Here is a 25,079-nt window from a genome sequence, read left to right as displayed (position 1 = left end):
GAAGAGACACCGTCCAGTGTCCTGCTGTTATGGGAGTGAGGAACCCATCCCCAGCGAGGTCAGGAGGCCAGTGGCATCCCTCGGCTGGTGAATGAGGGGCTGGGAGTCCGGCCTCGGTCTGTCTGACTTCATGCAACACTGTTCCCCAATCATGTAGTGTAGAGTGACCTGGGAATTGCTGGCACGTGGCACAGTGCCTGGCACACTGAGGGCATCGACATGATCTAAATGAACACACGATTGCCACATCGAAGAGCAATGCTAGAGGGGACCAGGAGAAGTCTGTCAGGGTCAGCAGGAAATCTGACATGTCCCAAAGCCCCACAGTGGAACTCCTTCTGGATCCACAGACACGCACCTTCCCGATCTTGACCATCTGATCTTGTGGGGAGTTTAGGATAAAAATTCCCAGGCCTCAGCCCTGGAGCTTTTGCTGCAGTATTTTCTTAACATCCTCAATAAATTATGGCACGTCTGTACAATGGACCACTCTGCATCCATGAGGAGAATCACCCATGTCTTCAGACACAGAAAAAGACCTCACAGACACAAAGTAAAAGAAGCTACAGAAAGATAATATTGTATATAGCATGATCCATTTATGGTTAAGAATTAGATAACGAATAATAGTTATCTAATTAGATACTAAATAGTTCTCTAATTTGTACGTCTAAATAGACGTACAAATAAACGTCTATTTTCAGGCAGAGAGAAAGGCCTGGGATGATATATAGGATGCTGATAACTGCGGTGTCTCTGGAGAAAGTACAAGGCTGGGAGGTGGGGCAGGAGGGGGGCCAGTCAGTCACGAGGGACTTCAGCTCTCTCTCCTCTGTTTGAATTTTTTTTAATGAAAATGTAATTTAATAATATAACTGATAACAAAGAATACAAAAGAAAAGGAAGCTCCAGTGTGATTCTGTGGGTGCGTGAGGTCTGAGAACCGGGGTCTGAGCCCACCCAGGGCACAGCCCACAGAGCAGAGTGAAAGTCCTGTTACTGACTGCATCTGAGGAGACCTGGCTTCCAGCCAGGGAAGCCATGATGTGGGGAACAGCATCACCCTGCTCATCGGTCCTCTCAGAGCCTCAGTCTCCTCTCAGTAGAATGATATGGTGATGCTCTGTCCACGAAGGCTGCTTTGAGATCTACATTTTAATTTCAGGTCTCCATAAGAGCAGCTCTGGACTTAGGGACCAGGAGGGGAAGATGTGGCTGCATTTTCCACCAAATGGAAAAAGGAATGCTTTTGGCATGAGGTATACACAACTTTGCACTTCCGAAACGGCAGGTCTTGAAACCCAGTGGCCCTTTAAAAACCCAGTTAGAAAGCTGCGCATTGGGTCATTAATGGGATGGTCCCCTTTCTCCTCACTTTTACTTTTTTATTTACAAAGAGGTTCCCTACAGATAATCAAAGTTGGCTAATCGTCATGGAAACAAGACAATCACGGGAAAACAGAGATTTTGCGCCTGGAGTGGGGAGAAATGTATTCTTCCTATTTTAATGGCTTCTCTAAGTTGTACTATCAATTTGGTTAAATTGTTATAGGTCCTCCCAGTGCTAGATACTTTATTATAAACTAATGGCATTTTACTTGGATGAACTTGGCAAACTCTGTCAAGTTATTACATTTGGGTTGGGAGGCCAGGTCTCAGAAAGAATGGCAGCCTTTGTGTGTTGGTGAGAACGAGTGGGCGTCTAGAAGAGCAACCAGCCAAGCAGGACAGGGAGAGTTTGCCGGCAGCAGGGCCGCCAAGCCCGCCGGCGATGCGGTGCCAAAAAGGCCGGCTCGTGGCCCTCTGTGGCTTCGCTGGCCCCACGCACCATCGGCCTCCAAGCCTGGATGCTTTTGTCCAGGCTCTGCCACTGTCAAGGCCCTCAGGAGACCTAGCTTCTCTCCTCCTCATAAAATCACCTGCGAAGGTGCACAGTGACAAACAGCACCTGCCCAGAGCAACGGTGGGAAAGTGCAGAAACATTCCTGTTGTGAGTCTGGGGATCTCTTAGAGACCAATTACAGGACTGGCTCAGAATCCAAGACCCACCACGTTCCTAAGGTTTTTCCAAGAACGACATTAGCATTCAGAGGCGCGATTCAACAACTTCACTTCTTTCAGCCACAGCTTTTCAAGTCCACGGCCAAGAAGACCTCAGAGCTTAAACGTGGACCTAGAAATAGTGGCCCAGCTGGACAGTGCCTGGATCCATCAAGCCATCCCTCCTCCCTCCTCCCCCACTTTTTTTGACCGCACACAATATAATCGAGTACCTTTTAGATCGCATATGCATCTCCTTCTCTGAAATGTACCTTTCTTTCGGTTTGAACAAGTTATCTGGAAAAAAAAAAAAAAAGTGGACAGGGGATTAATTTCGGAAGGTACAGGTGTTGCACATTTCTAGAGAAACATCGTGGTGGGCTTAGTTCACTCTCTGTTATCCATCCTTAATCTAAGCCCAGTCTGTTAGAAACACAGCAGGACTCAGTAGACACACACACCACAGTTGTATTGAAATCAACGAACAGTTAAACATGGGCATGAAGTTCAAGGTTAACATCTAATCGACTTTATGGTCAGTGACTCCTTTGCACGCTGCATTTAGCAATAAAGAGTCAGAGTTTACTGGGGTAGTGCCACTGCGGCACGAAAATGTGTTTCAGTGTCGCTCTGGGTGCAGGGCCCTGGGTGTGAGGTCATCCCACCCACAAAAAATCTCCACACTGTTTTTGGTGCCTCTGAGGACAAGGAAATCTCCCACAGTTGCTAGAACACTTTCAGAGCAGGAACTTTCACTCACAATTGTCTCCCTCAGGGAGGCTCGGCCTCTGTATCCTTTCTAATGGAGGGATTAGCCCTTTCCAAGCTCAGAAAATGTAACGGACAACATAAGAGTGATGTCTGCCTAGTGCCCTTCAAGAAAGTACACGGTGGCTAAAGATGACTGTGAGTCTGGAATTTTTTTTAATGAAAGTACATACTGCGCATCACAAGATGTTTACAGATGGCACGCTTGAAAATGGTCTGTGCTTTTTCAAAAACTGTGTATACCTTTCTGCGATAACTCTGAAAACCCCGTGAGACTCAGCCCTACGGGTTAGCCAAGAGGCTGGCACCCAGAAATATTGCATGGGGGTGCTTGTTGCGTGGGGGTGCATCTGAGCAGCTGCCACACATACTGTCTGGAACCCCTGGATGGTAACCAGCTCCCCTGCCTTCATTCAGCACAAGCAGACAGGCGACTCGATGTCCTTCAATCATGGAGTTGCAGAGTGGGCTCCCTGTGGCCCCCAGCCAAGACTCCACCATGTTTCTATGAGTCTCCCCCACCTGGGCCTGTCCCCCCTCGCTCAATACTCCAGCGGAGCCACCGAAGATTTCTCAGGCTTGAGAATATACCGAATTTTCCAGGAATATACAAGAAGGTGGGATAGAGGCGTGGATACGAAGACATCTCTTCCCCTCTGGGGAACTGTAACACAGCTACCGATTTACAAGATGGAAACAACACAGTGGCTGAACTTGTATCCTGTCTGGTTATAAACATAAAAGAAAAACGTGGCGCCATTATTCAACTTCAGAGACAAGATTCAAAGGAAAAATAGAAGAAAAGAGAAAGAAATCAGAAGAGTTTTCCCAGGGAAGGGAAAACGTCCCCAGTGTTTGGAAAGGCACTGGGCCGTGTGAACCAGGAGAGTCAATGTCGCCATGAAGACTGACCTGCAGAGACGCCTCCCAGCGCCCGCCCTCTGCTCACCCTCCAGACAGGGCCCGGCCAGAGCCCAGGACCTCGGGAAAATCCCAGCAGCATTCCAAAGAAATGGGCTGTCACCTTAAGGCAGTCAGCGTCTTGGACAAGCAAACACGCGTCCGCCTGAAGACCCCCACTGAGGCAGGGAGAAGGAGCCTCCGACAGAGACTCCCCTGCTGGGTCTGCACCAGCATTCCTCGGGAGCCAGTCAGGATTAGGGGAAGGGTGACGTGAACAGATGCACGGTACCCCAAGGGAACAGAAACGTTACAAAGTGCATTTACAATATTTCTATAATCTCAGTTCAATCGTATGTGGTCTCCCCTCAGAAGTTAGTTCTGTTTTTGTTTTGGTTCCGTTTGTTTCTTTTGAGCACCTGATACCACAATGAAGCTCTGGTCTTACTTCCAAGAGGAAACAAAAGCAAACGTGAGCTATCTGGCACCTCCACTGTTTTGTTTTCTGAACTCTTCTCCGCCCGCTGTGTCTCAGCACAAGTTTCAATTCTGGGCCCAGCAGCCCACGTTAGGTGCAAAACAAGCATGTCTGTATCCAAGAGGGCCCACCCCAGCTGGCGGGCTCCACCCCGCACCTCGCTGGTTGCTGTTGATTCTGAGTTTTCATAACAGCACCAGGCCCATGTGACAGATAGTGGGGATGCTTTCTGGATGGGATGGAAGAGAGGAAGAAAGCGAGGCTCTACCTTCCTGGAGGAAGCTGTTTGAAATAATCAAGTGTGTCGCTAATGTCTCCCAGCCTCGCTAGAGTAAAAAGAACCCTATTTGGCACTTTGAGAGGGAAAGCGGCAGGAAGAAGGGAGGGGGCAGGGTGACACCTGAGGGTCAGCATTACTACTTATAATAAACAGCTAGTGTTTATTGGATCGCCATAGATCTTCACACCAACCCTATGACATACTCATATTTCTTTTGTATTTTAGGGTTGGAAAATCAAAGTTCAAAGGGCCAAGGGTTTCCTGCTCAGGTTTATGCAGTGAATGAGTGAGTGGCAGAGCTGGATTTCAGTCCAGATCAGTCCAGCCCTGTCCACACATGCCCTCAACCTCAGAACACGGCCACCAACCCGTGGTTGCAGATTTCATCTTTTGGTCGCCCTGACACGTGTTGGTCCATTTCCCAGGAGACCAATCCAAAATCCCTTTCTCTTCTTCCTTCTTCCTGCCTCCTACATTTAATGAGCAACTACTATGCCTCCAGGGAATGCTCAGAAGAAAATAAAAATGATAAGATCCTGCCACCATGAGACTTCATTATTGAAGAAGGAGTCAGATAATTAACAAACCAGCTACAAAGTATCAGGTAGGTGCTGTGATGAAAAAGAATCATGGCCACATGGTCAAGGAGGACCGGGGTGGTCAGGAAGGCTCCTCAGGGAGCAGTTATTTAAACCATGACCCAAATGACCACAGGAGCCGGCCATGGGGGCCAGTAGAGGGAAGAGTGAGGAAGGATCTGGGACACAGTGCATACAGTGTGAGGGAGGGGGCATGAGGGCATGAGAAGGCAGGCCGGGAGTAGAGGTAAAAGCAAAGACACTGTGGTTCTCCACCCAGGTTATACACTTTACCACCGCCTGCAGAGTCTAACCACGATTCCCACACGTGGGCACTGGAACCTGAACCAGAATCTCCAATGATTCTAGGGGGCGCCATGTAATAGGGAAGAACGAATCTGACTCCATATCAGCAATGTTTCTTTTACTTTAACCTTTGTATTCCATTGCTTTTGCTCTGAGTTAAGAATGTTGCCTATAGCCTGAAATAGACAGGAAAACCCATTCTCAAGGCTCTGACCTTTAAGGGTATAATACTTTTCTGTTCATATAGAGATGAGAAGTTGCAGAACAGAGACTAACATTTGTCTTGTTGGAGGTTTACAGGAACATCGTGACCTGACCTACACCGACAGCTGCAAGAACAAAGGATTCCAACACCAGGAAATCTGCAACAACCAACCACATCCCTCCCTCAGGTTGCCTTTAAAAAGGCTTTGCTGAAACCCTTTGGGGAGTCTGGGCTTTTTGGGGGCATGAGCCACCGTCTCCTTGCATAACCCTGCAATAAACCTTTCTCTGCACTAAATCTCTATGTTTCGGTATTGTTTGGCCTAACTGTGGGTCAGGCACACGAACTTGCATTCTGTAACAGCAGGCGACAGGAAGCATCAGTGTTGGGTTTTGCAAGCCTACTAAGGAGATTTGCAAGTCTGTTGAGTTCTCCTCCAGAGTAAGAGATGGAGAGCCAGGTGGGTTTTTTTTTTTTTTTTGGAATTTTATTTATTTTTATAAGCACGTTCTTATTAGTTATCTATTTTATAAATATTAGTGTATACATGTCAATCCCAATCTCCCAATTCATCCCACCACCACCCCCCACTGCCACTTTCCCCCCTTGGTGTCCAAACGTTTGTTCTCTACATCAGTGTCTCTAATTCTGCCCTGCAAACCGGTTCATCTGTACCATTTTTCTAGGTTCCACATATATGTGTTAGTATACGATATTTTTCTCTTTCTGACTTACTTCACTCTGTATGACAGTCTCTAGATCCATCCACGTCTCTACAAGTGACCCAATTTCATTCCTTTTTATGGCTGAGTAATATTCCATTGTATATACGTACCACTTCTTCTTTATCCATTTGTCTGTCGATGGGCATTTAGGTTGATTCCATGGCCTGGCTATTGTAAATAGTGCTGCAATGAACATTGGGGTGCATGTGTCTCTTTGAATTACGGTTTTCTCTGGGTATATGCCCGGTAGTGGGATTGCTGGGTCGTATGGTAGCTCTATTTTTAGTTTTTTTACGGAACCTTCATACTGTTCTCCATAGTGGCTGTATCAATTTACATTCCCACCAACAGTGCAAGAGGGCTCCCTTGTGTCCACACCCTTTCTAGCATTTGGTGTTTGAAAATTTTCTGATGATGCCCATTCTAACTGGTGTGAGGTGATACCTCATTGTAGTATTGATTTCCATTTCTCTAATGATTAGTGATGTTGGGCACTCTTTCATGTGTTTGTTGGCCATCTGTATGTCTTCTTTGGAGAAATGTCTATTTAGGTCTTCTGACCATTTTTGGATTGGGTTGTTTGTTTTTTTAATATTGAGCTGCATGAGCTGCTTGTATATTTTGGAGATTAAGCCTTTGTCAGTTGCTTCATTTGCAAATATTTTCTCCCATTCTGAGGACTGTCTTTTCGTCTTGTTTATGGTTTCCTTTGCTGTGCAAAAGCTTTTAAGCTTCATTAGGTCCCATTTGTTTATTTTTGTTTTTATTTCCATTTCTCTAGGAGGTGGGTCGAAAAGGATCTTGATGTGATTTATGTCATGGAGTGTTCTGCCTATGTTGTCCTCTAAGAGTTTGATAGTGTCTGGCCTTATCCTTAGGTCTTTAATCCATTTTGAGTTTATTTTTGTGTATGGTGTTAGGGAGTGTTCTAATTTCATTCTTTTACATGTAGCTGTCCAGTTTTCCCAGCACCAGTTATTGAAGAGGCTGTCTTTTCTCCATTGTATATTTTTGCCTCCTTTATCAAAAATAAGGTGACCATATGTGCGTGGGTTTATCTCTGGGCTTTCTATCCTGTTCCATTGATCTATATGTCTGTTTTTGTGCCAGGACCATACTGTCTTGATTACTGTAGCTTTGTAGTACAGTCTGAAGTCTGGGAGCCTGATTCCTCCAGCTCCGTTTGTCTTTCTCAAGATTGCTTTGGCTATTCGGGATCTTTTGTGTTTCCATACAAATTGTGAATTTTTTTGTTCTAGTTCTGTGAAAAATGCCATTGGTAGTTTGATAGGGATTGCATTGAATCATTAGATTGCTTTGGGTAGTATAGTCATTTTCACAATATTGATTCTTGCAATCTAAGAACATGGTATATCTCTCCATCTGTTCATATCATCTTTAATTTCTTTCATCAGTGTCTTACAGTTCTCTGCATACAGGTCTTTTGTCTCCTCAGATAGGTTTATTCCTAGGTATTTTATTTTTTCTGTTGCAATGGTAAATGGGAGTGTTTCCTTAATTTCTCTTTCTGATTTTTCATCATTAGTGTACAGGAATGCAAGAGATTTCTGTGCATTAATTTTGTATCCTGCAACTTTACCAAATTCATTGATTAGCTCTAGTAGTTTTCTGGTGGCATCTTTAGGATTCTGTATATATAGTGTCATGTCATCTGCAAACAGGGACAGTTTTACTTCTTCTTTTCTAATTTGTATTCCTTTTATTTCTTTTTCTTCTCTGATTGCCGTGGCTAGGACTACCAAAACTGTGTTGAATAATAGTGGTGAGAGTGGACATCCTTTTCTTGTTCCTGATCTTAGAGGAAATGGTTTCAGGTTTTCACCATTGAGAACGATGTTTGCTGTGGGTTGTTGTATATGGCCTTCATTATGTTGAGGTAGGTCCCCTCTATGCCCACTTTCCAGAGAGTTTTTTATCATAAATGGGTGTGGAATTTTGTCATAAGCTTTTTCTGCATCTATTGAGATGATCATATGGTTTTTATTCTAAAATTTGTTAATATGGTGTATCACATTGATTGATTTGCATATATTGAAGAATCCTTGCATCCCTGGGATAAATCCCACTTGATCATGGTGTATGATCCTTTTAACGTGTTGTTGGATTCTGTTTGCTAGTATTTTGTTGAGGATTTTTGCATCTATACTCATCAGTAATACTGGTCTATAATTTTCTTTTTTTGTACTATGTTTGTCTGGTTTTGGTATCAGGGTGATGGCGGCCTCATAGAATGAGTCTGGGAGTTTTCCTTCCTCTGCAATTTTTGGGAAGAGTTTGAGAAGAATGGGTGTGAGCTCTTCTCTAATGTTTGATAGCATTCACCTGTGAAGTCATCTGGTCCTGAACTTTTGTTTGTTGGAAGATTTTTTACCACAGTTTCAATTTCATTACTTGTGATTGGTCTGTTCATATTTTCTATTTCTCCCTGGTTCAGTCTTGGAAGTTTATACCTTTCTAAGGATTTGTCCATTTCTTCCACGTTGTCCATTTTTTTGGCATAGAGTTGCTTGTAGTAGTCGCTTAGGATGCTTTGTATTTCTGTGGTGTCTGTGGTAACTTCTCCTTTTTCATTTCTAATTTTATTCATTTGAGTCCTTCTCCCTCTTTTTCTTGATGAGTTTGGCTAATGGTTAATCAATTTTGTTTATCTTCTCCAGCTTTCTTTTGATTTCCATTTTCATGGAATATCTTTTTCCATCCCCTAACTTTCAGTCTGTATGTGTCCCTAGGTCTGAAGTGGGTCTCTTGTAGATGGCATATATATGGGTCTTGTTTTTGTATCCATTCAGCAAGCCTGTGTCTTTTGGTTGGAGCATTTAATGCATTCACATTTAAGGTTATTATCGATATGTATGTTCCTATTACCATTTTCTTAATTGTTTTGGGTTTGTTTTTGTAGGTCCTTTTCTTCTCTTGTGTTTCCCACTTAGAGAAGTTCCTTTAGCATTTGTTGTAGAGCTGGTTTGGTGGTGCTGAATTCTCTTAGCTTTTGCTTGTCTGTAAAGCTTTTGATTTCTCCATCAAATCTGAATGAGATCCTTGCTGGGTAATCTTGGTTGTACGTTCTGCCCTTTCATCACTTTAAATATATCATGCCACTCCCTTCTGGCTTGTAGAGTTTCTGCTGAGAATTCAGCTGTTAACCTTATGGGAGTTCTCTTCTACGTTATTTGTCATTTTCCCCTTGTTGCTTTCAATAATTTTTCCTTGCCTTTAATTCTTGTCAATTTGATTACTATGTGTCTTGGTGTGTTTCTCCTTGGGTTTATCCTGCCTGGGACTCTCTGTGCTTCATGGACTTGGGTGGCTATTTCCTTTCCCATGTTAGGGAAGTTTTCGACTATAATCTCTTCAAATATTTTCTCAGGTCCTTTCTTTCTCTCTTCTCCTTCTGGGACCCCTATAATGTGAATGTTGTTGGGTTTAATATTGCCCCAGAGGTCTCTTAGGCTGTCTTCATTTCTTTTCATTCTTTTTTCTTTATTCTGTTCCATAGCAGTGAATTCCACCATTCTGTCTTTCAGGTCAGTTATCCGTTCTTCTGCCTCAGTTATACTACTATTGATTCCTTTTAGTGTATTTTTCATTTCAGTTATTGTATTGTTCATCTCTGTTTGTTTGTTTAATTCTTCTAGGTGTTTGTTCTTTAATTCTTCTAGGTCTTTTTTAAACATTTCTTGCATCTTCTCAATCTTTGCCTCCATTCTTTTTCTGAGGTCCTGGATCATCTTCACTATCATTATTCTGAAATCTTTTTCTGGAAGGTTTCCTATCTCCACTTCATTTAGTTGTTTGTCTGGGGTTTAACTTGTTCCTTCACCTGGTACATAGCCCTCTGCCTTTTCATTTTGCCTATGTTTCTGTGAATGTGGTTTTCCTTCCACAGGCTGCAGAATTGTAGTTCTTCTTGCTTCTGCTGTCTGCCCTCTGGTGGATAAGGCTATCTAAGAGGCTTGTGCAAGTTTCCTGATGGGAGGGACTGGTGGTGGGCAGAGGTCAGTAAAACTTTAATCTACTTGTCTGCTCGTGGGAGGGGCTGGGTTCCCTCCCTGTTGGTTGTTTGGCCTGAGGCGACCCAACACTGGAGCCTACCAGGCTCTTTGGTGGGGCTAATGGCAGACTCTTGTAGGTCTCATGCCAAGGAGTACTTCCCAGAACTTCTGCTGCCAGTTTCCTGTCCTCACGGTGAGCCACCCCCTGCCTCTGAAGGAGACCCTCCAACACTAGCAGGTAGGTCTGGTTCAGTCTCCCATGGGGTCACTGCTCCTTCCCCTGGGTCCCGATGCGCACACTACTTTGTGTGTGCCCTCCAAGAGTGGAGTCGCTGTTTCCCCCAGTCCTGTTGAAGTCCTGCAGTCAAATCCCACTAGCCTTCAAAGTCTGATTCTCTAGGAATTCCTCCTCCCATTGTCAGACCCCCAGGTTGGGAAGCCTGACATGGGGCTCAGAACCTTCACTCTAGTAGGTGGACTTCTGTGGTATAAGTGTTCTCCAGTTTGTGAGTCACCCACCCAGCGGTTATGGGATTTGATTTTATTGTGATTGCGCCCCTCCTACCATCTCACTGTGGCTTCTCCTTTGTCTTTGCATGTGGGGTATCTTTTTTGGTGAGTTCCAGCGTCTTCCTGTCAGTAATTGTTCCGGAGTTAGTTGTGATTCCAGTGCTCTCACAAGAGGGAGTCACCACGTGGGGTTTTAAGCAGGGGATCTGATTTGAATTCTTAAAGGCCGACTCCAGCAGCTGTTCAGAACACGCGCCAACTGGGTGGAGAAAATTCGAACGTGGCAGCAGGGAGATAGGTCAGACCATTGCAGCCAGGTAAGCAAAAGATGACAGCAGCGCTCAGCACAGCTGGGAAGTGGGAGGACTCAGGACTCACCTACACTCACCGAACATGAGCCATGAGAGTTATGAAGGTGGAAGAGAAAACCAGGCTTTACGCGGGAGGGATGGATTGGGAGTTTGGGGTTAGCAGATGCAGACTATTATATATAGAATGAATAAACAACAAGGTCCTACTGTATAGCACAGGGAACTATATTCAATACCCTATGATAATCCTTAATGGAAAAGAATATGAAAAAGAAATGTGTATGTATGTGTGTGTGTGTATATATATATATATATATACACACACACACACACACACACACATATATATATCTCACTTTGCTGTGCAGCAGAAATTAACACATTGTAAATTAACTATACTTGAATAAAATAAATTTTAAAAAGAGAAAGAGAGAGAGCAGGACCATGGGGACCAGCCTGCAGCAAGAGACAGCTCTTCAGGGAATCATACAGCAGGACCTCATTTCATAAGATGGAAACCATCCTGCACGCACTTTGCTCAAAAATACAGTGAAAGCTCATCTATCAATTCCCTTTTAATGGAAATTCTACCTTTATAAAATTAAAGTGACTGGTGAGAACAATTTTCTGCTAGCTTATGGGTCTTTTCTGGATTTTCCTTGAAGCTGTACGTGTTCTAATTCACTAACACAGAGGAAAGAACGGCCCTTGTATTTACCTCCTGTTTTATCATTCAAACACAGCAGGGGTTTTCCCCACCCCCCAAGCAAATTACTGAGGTAAATTGCCTATTTCTGTCTTCCTGGAAAACACTTCTTCTTCTTTTTTTTTTTTTTTAAACCTGAATCTCTTGTGTCTGGCTTATCATCGTATCCAAACTACTGGCCTGTTGCTAACTTCGCGTGGCAAAGGCCAGACACACTGAGCCCGATTCAGGTCAGCACACAACGAGCTACCGAGAGTCTGGTGCTCCTGAGGCTGTTCTCGGGGAGCAGCTGAGTCGAAGCCAAGTCCTGACATCCCATCAATCTCTATAAACACACGCGGGTGTTTATTACAGCCCTCACGTCACACACGTGCAAACACGCATGCACAGATGGGGACAGGTGGCCTCAACATCCAGGCAGCTAGCTGACAGTGTCAGCAGGAGGCAGCAGGGATCCCCCAGACACCAGCATGACTGGTTGTTTATGAGGCCAGAGCTCATTTTCCTCCACACAGAGTCCTTATCTACAGCTGATGGCAAAGCTTCATTTTCCCTATTGAACAAGTCATCTAAATGATAATCAGGTTCACACTGGATTTATCAGTGCAGTGCCCTCGCAGAAGCTGATGTTCTGCAGTCACCCTGAGCACTTTGAAGGGTCTTTTAGAATTTGCTTCCCCTAGCTTAAAAACACCAAACCCAAGAGATGCCTGTGGGAGAGAATCCAGCCGGGAGCCAACAAGCCAGTTTGGAGGGTAGATGCCAAGTCTACACTGACCGGCATCTTCTAGGAAAGACAGGGCCTCCCAAAATGAATGGAAATGGGATATGTTTTAGGGAAGAAAATCTCTAGAGGATTCTTCTCCTGAAAAGGGGCCCCAATACACGTGTATTCGAAGGTCACGAGGCTGTTCATTATGTCAGTTTCCAAGCCAGGGAGCAGCTGGCCCTCCTGCCTCTGGAATAATTACATCATGGCCTTCAGGAGCTACATCCAGTTACTTGCACATTTCCATTCAGCTCACCTCGCTGGGACCTCCAATTTGCTGACGTGGGTAGCAGCCGAGTGGCCTGCCTTGGACCAATTAACCCTCCAGAAACTAAACGGTGTGCATTACACTGTAGAAAAGCGAGTTGAAGACTCATAGGTTGTTTGCCTTCAAAATGCTCTTGTGATGATAAAATCTTGTAAACATCCTCATTCTTCTGAAATCCCTTCTATCCTTCTGCGGGATCCTGAATGACGGTTTGTGGATGAGCAACCCATTCTAGGGGCCTGGAAGGCCGGGGAGGCTGCACGTTTCATTTATATAAAAATAATGCTCAATTCCCATTCGGACACAAAAGAGAGATACTAACGTCACAGTTCAGAAAGGCAACGAGCCTCTCCGATCCTTCAGGTAAAGGCATACAGAATTAAGAAATGAAAAATCAACCAGAGGTCTGTGGGGAGATCTATTTCTCTTTTCATGCTCAGGTCAAGAAATGAGATGGACCACAGGCTCCTGGTTAAGATGAGTGAATAGTGCTCTCTGCAGAGAGCTTGGCTCCTGCACAGACTTATCCTTGAGTCTAGAGCAGGACTGAAGCCCGTTTCAGGGCTTCCATGAACAGATAGGGCGCTGGGAGCTAAAGGATGGATTTGAGGAAGGGTCTGCCCTTGGCTGACGGGGCCGGTGATGAGAAGGATCGCGGGCTTGCCAGTCTGCCAAGCGCACTGGCAGCCCACGAGCCTCCCTGCAGGTCCTCGTAATAGAATCCTTGATGCAACACAGGCAGATGAGGCCCAGGGACCGTGGCTTCAGCTCCTCCACCTAGAGGAACCAGATCCCCAAGTGAAACATCTCTGCTTCAAAGGAGACTTAATACAATCCCCGGTGCCATCCTACTCTCTCTCTCGGACCCAAGAGCTCCATCGCAAGCTGCTTTCCCCCTGCCCCCCAGGGTCTTCTCCTTTATGGTTCTAGATTCACTTTACTTGGCTGTCAGCCTGGCCAACTCTGTTCCCAAGGAGCCACCGAACAAGCTGATATCATGAATATTCAGCTTACCCCACTGTCTACAGCATCAGAGATTCACAAACTAACCCAGATCCCTACTCAAGACCAGACACTCACAAACTGAACCCTCGTCAAGGGCTCCCATCAGTTGCCTAAAACGTGCATTTCTCTGGGGCCAGCAAAGCGATGCACAGCATTTCCCACAATGAGCACACTGGTGAATTCAAAGGCAAACCAAAGGAGCTGGACAACTCCACCCAGACTGTAAGATGTAATGACCCCTGTTCTTAGTGACCTCACTACACACGGCAGGAAATTCACTGTTTCTGCTTCATGAAAATAATATGAGCATTAGTACATTAAACATCGTGCTTTTATGGTGTACCTTTTTTTTTTTAATTAATTTTTTGGCTGCACTGGGTCTTCGTTGCTGTGTGCAGGCTTTCTCTAGTTGCGGGGGCTACCCTTCGTTGCGGTGCACGGGCTTCTCATTGTGGTGGCTTCTCTTGCTGCAGAGCACGGGCCCTAGAGCACGGGGGCTTCAGTAGTCGTGGCACACAGGCTCTAGAGCGCAGGCTCAGCAGTTGTGGCACGTGGGCTTAGTTGCTCTGTTGCATGTGGGATCTTCCCGGACCAGGGTTCAAACCTGTGTCCCCTGCATTGGCAGGCGGATTCTCAACCACTGCGCCACCAGGGAAGTCCCTATGATGTACATTTGATGCTTCCTTTGGCCCGCCTGACCCTCCATACCATGAAAAAGGTGTCCATTTGGGATCCGAGTCTGCAGGTCTGGGTCAGTCTAGGCCTCAGCTCGGTGCTCTGTGCCCTGGGACAGGCCACTCAAGCTCGCTGACCTTCTGTACCTCCTCTGCTTGGTGCGGGGACAGTATCCGCTTTAAAGGTCCTTGGAAGGTCTCATGGGATGGTCCGTATGAAAGTGCACTTTAACCGTGGAGATGCCAGTGACAGCAGCAATGGTAACTGGCACCACTCTCCATGAAAGCAGATCTTCTGTCTTTATAGATGAGCAAACTGAGGCCTTGCCGTTCAGTAGCTTAGCCTAGGTCTCAGAGTAAACAGGTAAGAGGCCTGAGAAGTGAGTCACTGATGGAATCAATGGACTGTTTATTCTCTGCACAAGATAGATGGTTGTGGTTCTCAAAGTGAGGCTAATATTTTCACGTAAATGCTAATAACATCTGTGTGGCTTCTGCTTCCCTTTCCTTCCCTGAACCGGCAGCCTCAGCATCACTTGGGAACTTGGTACAAATGCAAGTCCTTGGCCCCGCCCCAGGTTAGCTGGACCGGAAATTCTGGGGCTGGACCAGTGGTCTGTGAGTTCACAAGCCCTTTAAGTGATTCTGATGCTTGCTCACGTTTGCGGAACACTGAGAGAAGGTAAGAGTGATAAGGAAAAAAGCCAAGTCCCTACATGGGTTTCCAGGATTTGAGGAAGGATCGCCAAATAAGGATGCCCAGTTAAATTTGCATTTCAGATCAACAATGAAACATTTTTTTTAGCATAAGTTGTATCCCGTGCAATATTTGGGACATACTTAGGCTGAAAGGTGTTCTGATGCTCTGAAATGTAAGTTTAACTGAGCATTCTATACTTCCATTTAATGCATCTGGCAACCCTATTCTGAGGGAATGGAGAACCTCTCTTTGCCATGGCAACAGACAATCAGATCACCAGCCCCAGAGACCCCAGTGGCATAGTCTGATTCAGCTGCCTGTGTCACTGTCCTAGTTGCACAGTTAGCTCTCCGGCAGCTTACTGCTTCCTCTAGCCATTTTCTCAGCTCTTGGTATGGACAACGCCACCCTCCCTGGTTATTTCACATTATGACATTTGTGAAGTGCTTTCCAAAGGGATTTTGACTGGTTCCTCTTTCTCTGCTGGACTCTGTGCTGGGTGACAGCATGATGACACTGTTACAGATGCCAGGGGAGCCCACGTGGAGACAGGTCCAGGGCCTGTCAATGGACAAGCTTCCAGTGAGGCAAGCTGGCCACAGACTGTGAAATCGGCACCACAAGCCCACTGCCCAGAGGTTCCCAGGGTCCTCAGTCATCACCTTCTGGAATTGCTGGACCAAAGGGATTCAGATAAGGAGAATAAGACCTCCTTCTCACAGTCCCAGATTCCTGTGGGAAATGGCAGATGGAAACTCCAGTTGGGGTTTCTTTGGCAAAACATGGTAGATATTTTTATAAGCAAACGTTCCTAGAGCTATATTTCCAAAGTGGAGTCTCAAGAGTCAGGTAAAAGCATTCCAAGGTCAAAGAAGTTTAGAGAACTTATCAGTGCCCTTCACATACATGAGCATTGCAAACCTCCCAGAGAACACAGCATACAAAACAGTCTGAAGGGATTGGTCTCCCTCGGGAACGCATTCTGGATAGTCTAGGCTTAAGGATGCTGGGGAGAGAAGTGACAACTGCAGAATATTAACGGTTATAATTCGTTCTCAGTTTTCAAAGTTAGTATTTGTAGCTACAGAATAGGACTTTATATATATGGATATATAAAACCTGGTGTACTTTCGCCACATTTTCTTAAGAATGTGTGTGTTTGAACAGCAAGTTTAAATTACCCATATAAAGGAAGCGTGACAATGGCTCAAATCGCACTTCACCATAAAAGAGCAACATCTAGAACATGTCTGAAAGGCTAGCTGTTGATGTGAGATTCACTGCTCCAATTTCAGGGTTTCCCAGCATTATCTAGAGCAGGGGTCCCCAACCCCCAGGCTACAGACTGATACCGGCCCGTGGCCTGTTAGGAACCGGGCTGCACAGCAGGAGGTGAGTGGCGGGCGAGCGAGCAAAGCTTCATCTGTAATTACAGCCGCTCCCCATCGCTCGCATTACGGCCTGAGCTCCGCCTCCTGTCAGATCAGCGGCGGCATTAGATTCTCATAGGAGCACGAACCCTGCTGTGAACTGTGCGTGCGAGGGATCTAGGTTGCGCTCTTCTTATGAGAATCTAATGTCTGATGATCTGAGGTAGAGCTGAGGCAGTGATGCTAGCGCTGGGGAGCGGCTGCAGGCACAGATTATCATTAGCTGAGAGGTTTGACTGCACAGAGACCATAATAAATCAATTGCTTGCAGACTCATATCAAAACCCGACACAGCAAGATCCTTTTTGACCCACCTCCCAGAGAAATGGAAATAAAAATAAACAAATGGGACCTAATGAAACTTCAAAGCTTTTGCACAGCAAAGGAAACCATAAACAAGACCAAAAGACAACCCTCAGAATGGGAGAAAATATTTGCAAATGAAGCAACTGACAAAGGATTAATCTCCAAAATTTACAAGCAGCTCAATAACAAAAAAACAAACAACCCAATCCAAAAATGGGCAGAAGACCTAAATAGACATTTCTCCAAAGGAGATATACATATTGCCAGCAAACACATGAAAGAATGCTCAACATCACTAATCATTAGAGAAATACAAATCAAAACTACAATGAGATATCATCTCACACCAGTCAGAATGGCCATCATCAAAAAATCTAGAAACAACAAATGCTGGAGAGTGTGTGGAGAAAAGGGAACACTCTTGCACTGCTGGTGGGAATGTGAATTGGTACAGCCACTATGGAGAACAGTATGGAGGTTCCTTAAAAAACTACAAATAGAACTACCATTTGACCCAGCAATCCCACTACTGGGCATATACCCTGAGAAAACCATAATTCAAAAAGAGTCATGTACCAAAATGTTCATTGTAGCTCTATTTACAATAGCCAGGACATGGAAACAACCTAAGTGTCCATCGAAGATGAATGGATAAAGAAGATGTGGCACATATATACAATGGAATATTACTCAGCCATAAAAGAAACGAAATTGAGCTATTTGTAATGAGGTGGATGGACCTAGAGTCTGTCATACAGAGTGAAGTAAGTCAGAAAGAGAAAGACAAATATCGTATGCTAACACATATATATGGAATTTAAGAAAAAAAAATATCATGAAGAACCTAGGGGTAAGACAGGAATAAAGACACAGACCTACTAGAGAATGGACTCGAGGATATGGGGAGGGGGAAGGGTAAGCTGTGACAAAGTGAGAGAGTGGCATGGACATATATACACTACCAAAAGTAAAACAGATAGCTAGTGGGAAGCAGCCGCATAGCACAGGGAGATCAGCTCGGTGCTTTGTGACCACCTAGAGCAGTGGGATAGGGAGGGTGGGAGGGAGGGAGACGCAAGAGGGAAGAGATATGGGAACATATGTATATGTATAACTGATTCACTTTGATATAAAGCAGAAAATAGCACACCACTGTAAAGCAATTATACTCCAATAAAGATGTAAAAAAAAAACAAACCCATCAGTGACAAGTGACAATTGGCAAGTGACAATTAAGACGGGACACAAGCAACACACTTCGGGTGTCACTGTCTCCCATCACCCCTAGATGGGACCACCTAGTTGCAGGAAAACAAGCTCAGGGCTCCCACTGATTCTGCATTATCGTGGATTGTATAATTATTTCATTATATATTACAATGTAATAATAATAGAAATAAAGTGCACAATAAATGTAATGTGCTTGAGTCATCCCGAAACCATCCCCCCACCCCCCAGTCTGTGGAAAAATTGCCTTCCACGAAACCAGTCCCTGGTGCCAGAAAGGTTGGGGACCGCTGATTTAGAGAACCACAAAATACCGTGATTTATAGATGATGAATAAACTTTCATTCTGGTTGCCAAGTAGATTTATATCCTTAGTGTCACTGCAAGGTTTATTACTGAACTGCACTGTGGGATAAAAGGGAAATCATTTGGAAAATAAAATCCAGGCAATTGGGAGAGTTCCCATAAAGACATTTTCCCTTACCATTCTACAATTCTGTGTTTAATTATTTTAATTAGAATAAAATAGGTCTACTTCTAATCAACAGACATAGAGTGATCTTTTTTTCCCTCGTTTCTTAGAAAAAGACACAACACGAAACCTTTATCATTGGTCCGAGAAGGACACCAGTAATAGTGTACGTGCAAATATCTCTGAATTAGGGAAACAGTCTTTTAGCTAAATCATGCTTCTTGTTTTCTTTGCAGACTGATGAAGTAACAATTGACTTTTATCTGATAAGCGCATTTAAAATTCCTTTGTGAGTAATATTGGGAGAACTAGGTCCAAATATTTATTCAGAAGATTGATGGAGAAACATTCATGAGATCAGATCAGCACTAACAGGGGCGGTGTGGCCAGTGCTAGCTGCGTGATGAACAGCACATTTTTATTACTGCAATGACTTCCCCAGCCATCTCATATCTGCTGGGTCACTTTTCTAGCTACATGCTCAGAGAATGCAAATTAATTTTAATACCTGCTCCAGCCAAAAATCATCAGCGAAAGCAGATCAGCCAGAGAAGCAATTCTGCAGTGCCTTCAGGAGAATTCCGCTCCTCTGCTGGTCTGTGAGTTAAATGGCTGTGCTTGGCTCACCTTGGGAAGTACGGATAATGCAATTCAGATTAAGTTAGTCTGCTTTGCTACACGCGGCAGCGCTTCCCAGAGTGACCTGGGGTGGTGTGTGCCCACTGGCGCTTAGAATCCAGGGGGGTTCTTCCGGCACACTCACATGGCTGTAATCCAAAGTGAAAAGGTAAGAAGGTAGACCGTGTAGAGAGATACAAGAGACAGGAGTGCTCCCGTGGAAGAGGTAGGGAGGTGGAGACTGGGTGGGAGCAGTCAGGGAGGGCTTCCTGGAAGAAAGGTTTTCCTGAAGCCATCTTCCTGATGGGTTTCCTACACACTCACAGGTTAAGACGACAATCTGGAAGAGCCAGGAGGACCACGCCAAACATTAGAGGGGACATAAACTGAGATGGAGGCAAGCCAACCCGAGCTGCGTTTGAGCACTGCCCAGCTTTCCTAGTGGCTGCAGCATTGAGTACAGAGCAGCGAGCAGCAGTGATTCCCAGTGAGCAAAGTGCTCAACTGAGAAGTGAAAGTCAGCACACAGCCCAGGTCATGCATTACAGGAGTCACGGGAAAGAGCCTTGGGGGTAAGATAGTAAGACAGAAGCTAGACTTGAGATGGACTGGGGGGGTTAGGCAGCATGTTGCAGGGCAGAGAGGAAGCGGGACAGACAGGGCTTCTGTCAGGTGGTTTGGGGGCACTGATGGTGAATGTTCCCGGAGATAAAGAAGGACAGCCAATGAGACCAACTGGGACAGGTAGGCAGGTGGGCAAGCTAGGCTGGGAGGGGTCTGGGCTGCAGGGTGAGCATGGAATCCAGGGAGGCTCAAAAGCTGAAGGTGGTGCGGCCCCGGCTGGGGGAGTCGCAGTGAGGGCAGGATCACGCCACAGACTGGTCACCAGGAGATACTGACTGAGCCCCTACCTACGGGTGCTGTACCACCTACTAACTGCAGGTGCGAAACTGCCTACTACCTGGGGGTGCTGTACCTGATGCTTCCCACGTGCTTTCAGCCCATCCTCCCTCAAATGCATCCTGCCGGGCAGAAGCAATGACTGACTCTGGAACTCTCTAATTCCAGGTTACGGTCAGCCTTTCAACATGACCAATCCCTCCCCCCGGGACCCCAGGAGCTGTGCAGAGACTATGGGGAAGCCCCACCTATGTCCCAGGTAACTCAGGGGACATGGGCAGGTGGAGCCCTGATTGGGGAAGGAGAGAGAGGCCCACAGGTTAGAGAGTCAGTACCTCAGACGCTGAGAACAAAGGCCGGCCTCCCGCCCTTCCCCCAGACTCCTCGAGGCTCATCTTCTCCCCATGACTCGGCAGTCACCAGTCCCACCGACCCCATCGCCTAGGAACCGCTGCAACTGTTGCCCTTCGGCACTCCACTGCCTTGCCCTAGACTGCCTTCCTCACGTCTTGCCTGGAGCTACATAGCCTCAGCTTTGACGGCAGAACAAGGAGAAACCCAGAAGCAGCATATACAATGCCTGGTAGCCCCTTGGACTCCCCTTTGGCGCTTCTGTCTCCCCCTCTGCTCCCCATCCCCATTTTACGGTCCAGCCATAGCTGATCTGAGCACCCAGCGACCTCTCCCTACAGTGCTTCCACACCCTCCCCCAGCACATCCTGCCCTCCCCACCCTGCCCCATGACGCACCCTCATAGTCTCTCCTCATCCTAATGCAGTACGAGGTCTCCTCCGTCAGGACCGTATCCCAAGGTGGGAGCGAGTCCACCACCCGTGGTTTGCCATGGCAACCCCCTTTCATGGCACTTAGCAAATTCCAAGGTCATTGCCTCTTTACCTGTGTGTTTTCCCCAAGAGGTGGGGAGGTCCCTGAGACCAGGGACTGTGGCTGGCACACAGTGGGTTCTCAAGAAGGGTTTGCTAAGAGATGGGTGAAGATGTTCCTTGTGTCACTGCTGGAGCCAAGCCCAGGTGGCCCAGGTGGCTCCTGGACAAGGAAAGAGGCCAGGCATGTGTTGGCTTTGGGAACTCAAGCTACAGAAGATGAGGTATTAGGACAGGCTGGGGCTGTAGGCAGGACCTTTATAACGCTGCTTCCCAGACTCGCTCTGGTCCCAGCTGGCCCTGAAAATCCCCCATCTCCACACAGGGAGCCAACTGAAAACTCACACACACGCGTGTCCGCACACGTGTGTCACTGCCCCTGTGCCTTAGAGGCTGCTCAGGATTCATCAGCCAACAGGAAGCCGAGCCGGCCCTCTGGCCCTCACTGTAATTGTCCTGGATATCAGGTGCGCACTTTCCCAGCAGCCTCTCCGCAAGTGGGTGTTTGTCAGCTGCCGGAGGTCCCACCCGAACCTCTCAGGTCTGTGCCAGGCGGGCCCTGATCAGAGGCAGCTATCTCAGCTCGGAAAGCAATCCGAGGCTCCCCTCTAACAGATGTCTTGACACTGTAGCCGGAGCTCGTTCACGAATATGATTTATTAACTAATTTAGCGTGTAAGAAAAACATCTGCATCTTGCTTTTATCATCTTGCCAGCAGACAGGCTGAAGACAAGATGTGTACTGCAGACTCGATTAACGGAGCCTTAAGCACTCCCTGCGCTTGTCCAGAGCTCGCACAAGGCTCTCGTTTCAGAAGTTGTCTGATTGAGCTGACCTAACACAAACAAACACGAGAGTAAACCTCTCATCAACCATAAATACCGCGGGGATCGGAAGAGCGGCCATAAAATCATGCGCTGAAGCCTGCCCAGAGCATTCTAGTCATCAGGACCGTCTCGGAATTTGGGTAATAAAAAGGTGCCTCGGTTATTTAAGACTGGGTCTGATCACCTTTTATTATATACATGATTTTAAGATTTTCATTCAAAGGAATGTGAACATGTAAGGATAATATCTGTTTGGGGCAAAACATCACCACAGGCTGATGGAGTGGATAGAACTGTCTCCCCAAAAAGATATGTTCAAGACCCCTCCCTTGTATCTGTGACTTGATTTGGAAATAGGGTCTTTGCAGTTGTATGCAAGTTAAAATGAGGTCATACTGGATGAGGGTGGACCCTACTCCAATGACTGGTGCCCTTATAAGAGGAAATTTGGACACAAAGACACACAGACACAAGGGAGACAAAGGCGGGGATTAGAATGACGCATCTATAAGCCAACCAATGCCAAGGAATGCTAGAAGCTGCCAGAAGCTACCGGAGCGAGCAGAGGGGCATAGGATGGATTCTCCCTCTGAGCTTCAGGAAGGACTCGGTCCTGTGGACACCTGGATTTTGGATTTCTGGCCTCCAGACGACGAGAGAATCAAGTTCTGTTACTTTGGCCACCCACCCAGTCTAGGGTCATTTCTTACAGCAGCCCTAGGAAATGTATACAGATGACCAAGGCAGCTTCCCTCTGATATTTGAGATGATGATATTCCAGGACACTGAGGCCCACGGTGTGGCACGGCCGGAAGGCAGCTGGCCCAGGGGACGAGCAGGAATGGCCCCACGCATAACAAGTTCCCAAATGTCCACGCGTCTCCATTTTTTTCTACACAAAGTGACGGGAGCTGACCGAAGAGCAAGACTCTTAGACACCGTTTTTTGTGTATACGTATGTTGAGCTCTAACGTGACACTGTTTTATATTTGTTGACAACACATCTGTTTATCTAACCATTTTCATCAAGCAGGATCTTCAAAAACGTGGAGGCCAAGTGGCCCACACACCGCGGGCACCCTGGCAGCCCTCCCCAGAACAAGCCTGGACACTGAAGGCCCTGGGGGGACCCCCGGTTGTAACTGACGCTTGGTGCCTCATGGCAACCTGAGAAATCTGTACCCGAACCCAGATTGCGCTCTGTTGAGCCAGAAACTAAGGAGCCGCCAGAGAACACACCCAAATAGTCTATAGCTGCCAATCGGCTTCCAAAGCCGATGAGAGACACATTTTCAAGCAGGGAAAGTCTTTGCACGTGTATTTTGTTGATTTCCTTTTCTTAGCATCCTGGGAAGTGTTACTGGGGCTGAGGAGCAGGTGTACTGCTAAATCCTTCACCATGAGAAGGATACATTCAAGTTTGCCCTTTCTGGGGTCTTGGACGACTCCCCCAGCAGAACTGCGGGGGGCGGTGGGGGACCTAGCCTGCCCGTGGTTAACAGGAATCCTATTCCAACCCCTCTGTCCTCTGTCCCCCCCATCCCCCCTGTAAGATCTTGGTAATATTTGCTAAGCTGCATTTTATTGAATATGGTTATTTCCCCAGAGGACTTTTATTCAGAATTAGACCCATGATTTCACCTCCTGGGGGCCGGAACATTTTCCTAGGAAGAAAGATCTTGTTCGTCTATCCAAAGAAATAAAACGGAGGTTTCCCCAGGCCTCCAGATTTTAAGATTTGAGTTGGCAGGCCATCAGAATGTGATCCCATGTCCCCATCTGTGCCCTTGTCTCTTCTTATTCTCGCTGGTTTAATAGTCTGTTTATAAGCTCCACGAAGAAAGGACGGAGGCCAGCCTTGCTTACTGCACTCTCCCCAGCTCCCAGCACGGAGCCTGGCCCAGAAAAGGGGTCTGGCCCAGAGAAGGGGCCTGGTAACGACTTCTCCAGTGAGTCAATGAGCGCTGCCCTTGCAGGGTCAGTGCGACACTGGCCTCCTGGCGCTTGGCAAGCTGGCCATCCCTTCCCTGAGCTCACGGCAGGAAAGGGGTTTCAAGATGATGAATGTTGATATAGACAAGCTGGAGTCAACCTCTCACCCCGAGACCTGTTTTGCAATCTATCAAGGGCAAAGGGCACCTCTTGCAAATATCTGTTAAGGAGACAAGAATCGGAGCCGGCTACCCTGGGCTGCTGCTTTCCCAGCTAAAAGGGTAAATTTGTGTCCCAAGTTATCTCTGCTGAGTCCAGTGCCCGTACATGATCTCTCAGGACGGGCTGGCTTCCGGGGGAGGCTGTATGACCCTGAGGTTTGGGTACTTGGGCGAACATGAGTCCTGCACAGGGCAGGGGCACCATTTGGACCACCGGCCTGGGTGAAGGTCGCGGCCCCAGGATCGGGCAGTCTCGCCAGCCCTCCCGAGCCACCTGTAGCTTACCGCTAAGAGGGTGGGGAACGGTGAACTGCTTCTTATTGGCGCGGACAGGAAGGAGACTCTGCTTCTGGCCCAGGCTCTCCTTCTGCTGGGCTTTTCTCTGCTGTACCATGTGTTCTAGCTTCTTCAGACGTTCTTGCGAGCGAGAAATGAACTGAGGTTTGCGGACTTCCAGGGCCTCCTAAGAGGAGCCAGGAAAGCATTTTCTTTTTAAGAGAAATGACGCAGAAAGGCAACACACCTGTCTGATTGGGTCGAGAGGCTGATGCATGAGCACATCCCAATTTTCTCCCAACACCTCATGGAAAGATGGCAACAGACACGCTGGTAACATAGGTCTCAGTCAGCACCAGGGGCCCCACTGCAGCACGACTGACAGTCACCAGCAGCAAATTGTGAGTGCAAAGGCACACCTCCGCCCGTTCCTTCTCCTCCCTGTCAATTAATCCATTTCCAAAACCTGAATGCCCTAAATTCCATATTCCAAAGCGACACAGGTGGGAGAGGAATGGAGGCGTTCCGAGTCAGCTGCTTCTGCAGGGAGCTGGATGCCTTAAGAAGCACAGAACCAGATCCTCCTCCCAGCATGAAGCATGTGTCTTTTCAGGAGAAACAGTAATCATAGCTAACGGAAACAGCTTCTCCTCCCAGGAAGGAAGAGCCGGCAGGAGAGCTCTGCCTTTGCAGAATGGCTCTGCAAGCTCCATAGGGGAGGTCAGGATTCCCGTATTTCCTCTTCGGCC

General features: G+C 46.7%; 1 protein-coding gene across 3 annotated transcripts in view; it reads right to left on the bottom strand.

The window, feature by feature from the left end:
* Positions 1-25,079, bottom strand: part of C16H10orf90 (chromosome 16 C10orf90 homolog) — a 228,214-nt gene that overhangs the window by 2,006 nt on the left and 201,129 nt on the right. For all 3 annotated transcript variants that reach the window (XM_060033518.1, XM_060033521.1, XM_060033520.1), the window contains 2 exons: positions 24,340-24,517; positions 2,274-2,337 (listed from right to left, as the gene is read on the bottom strand). In XM_060033518.1, coding sequence (XP_059889501.1) covers positions 2,274-2,337; positions 24,340-24,517 — 242 coding nt within the window. The remainder of the gene's footprint in view (positions 1-2,273; positions 2,338-24,339; positions 24,518-25,079) is intronic.

This window comes from Delphinus delphis, chromosome 16 (genome assembly GCF_949987515.2).
Source record: "Delphinus delphis chromosome 16, mDelDel1.2, whole genome shotgun sequence".
Lineage (NCBI taxonomy): Eukaryota > Metazoa > Chordata > Mammalia > Artiodactyla > Delphinidae > Delphinus > Delphinus delphis.
Note: the sequence above shows the minus strand (reverse complement) of the source record. Positions and strands in the feature narration are given on the sequence as shown.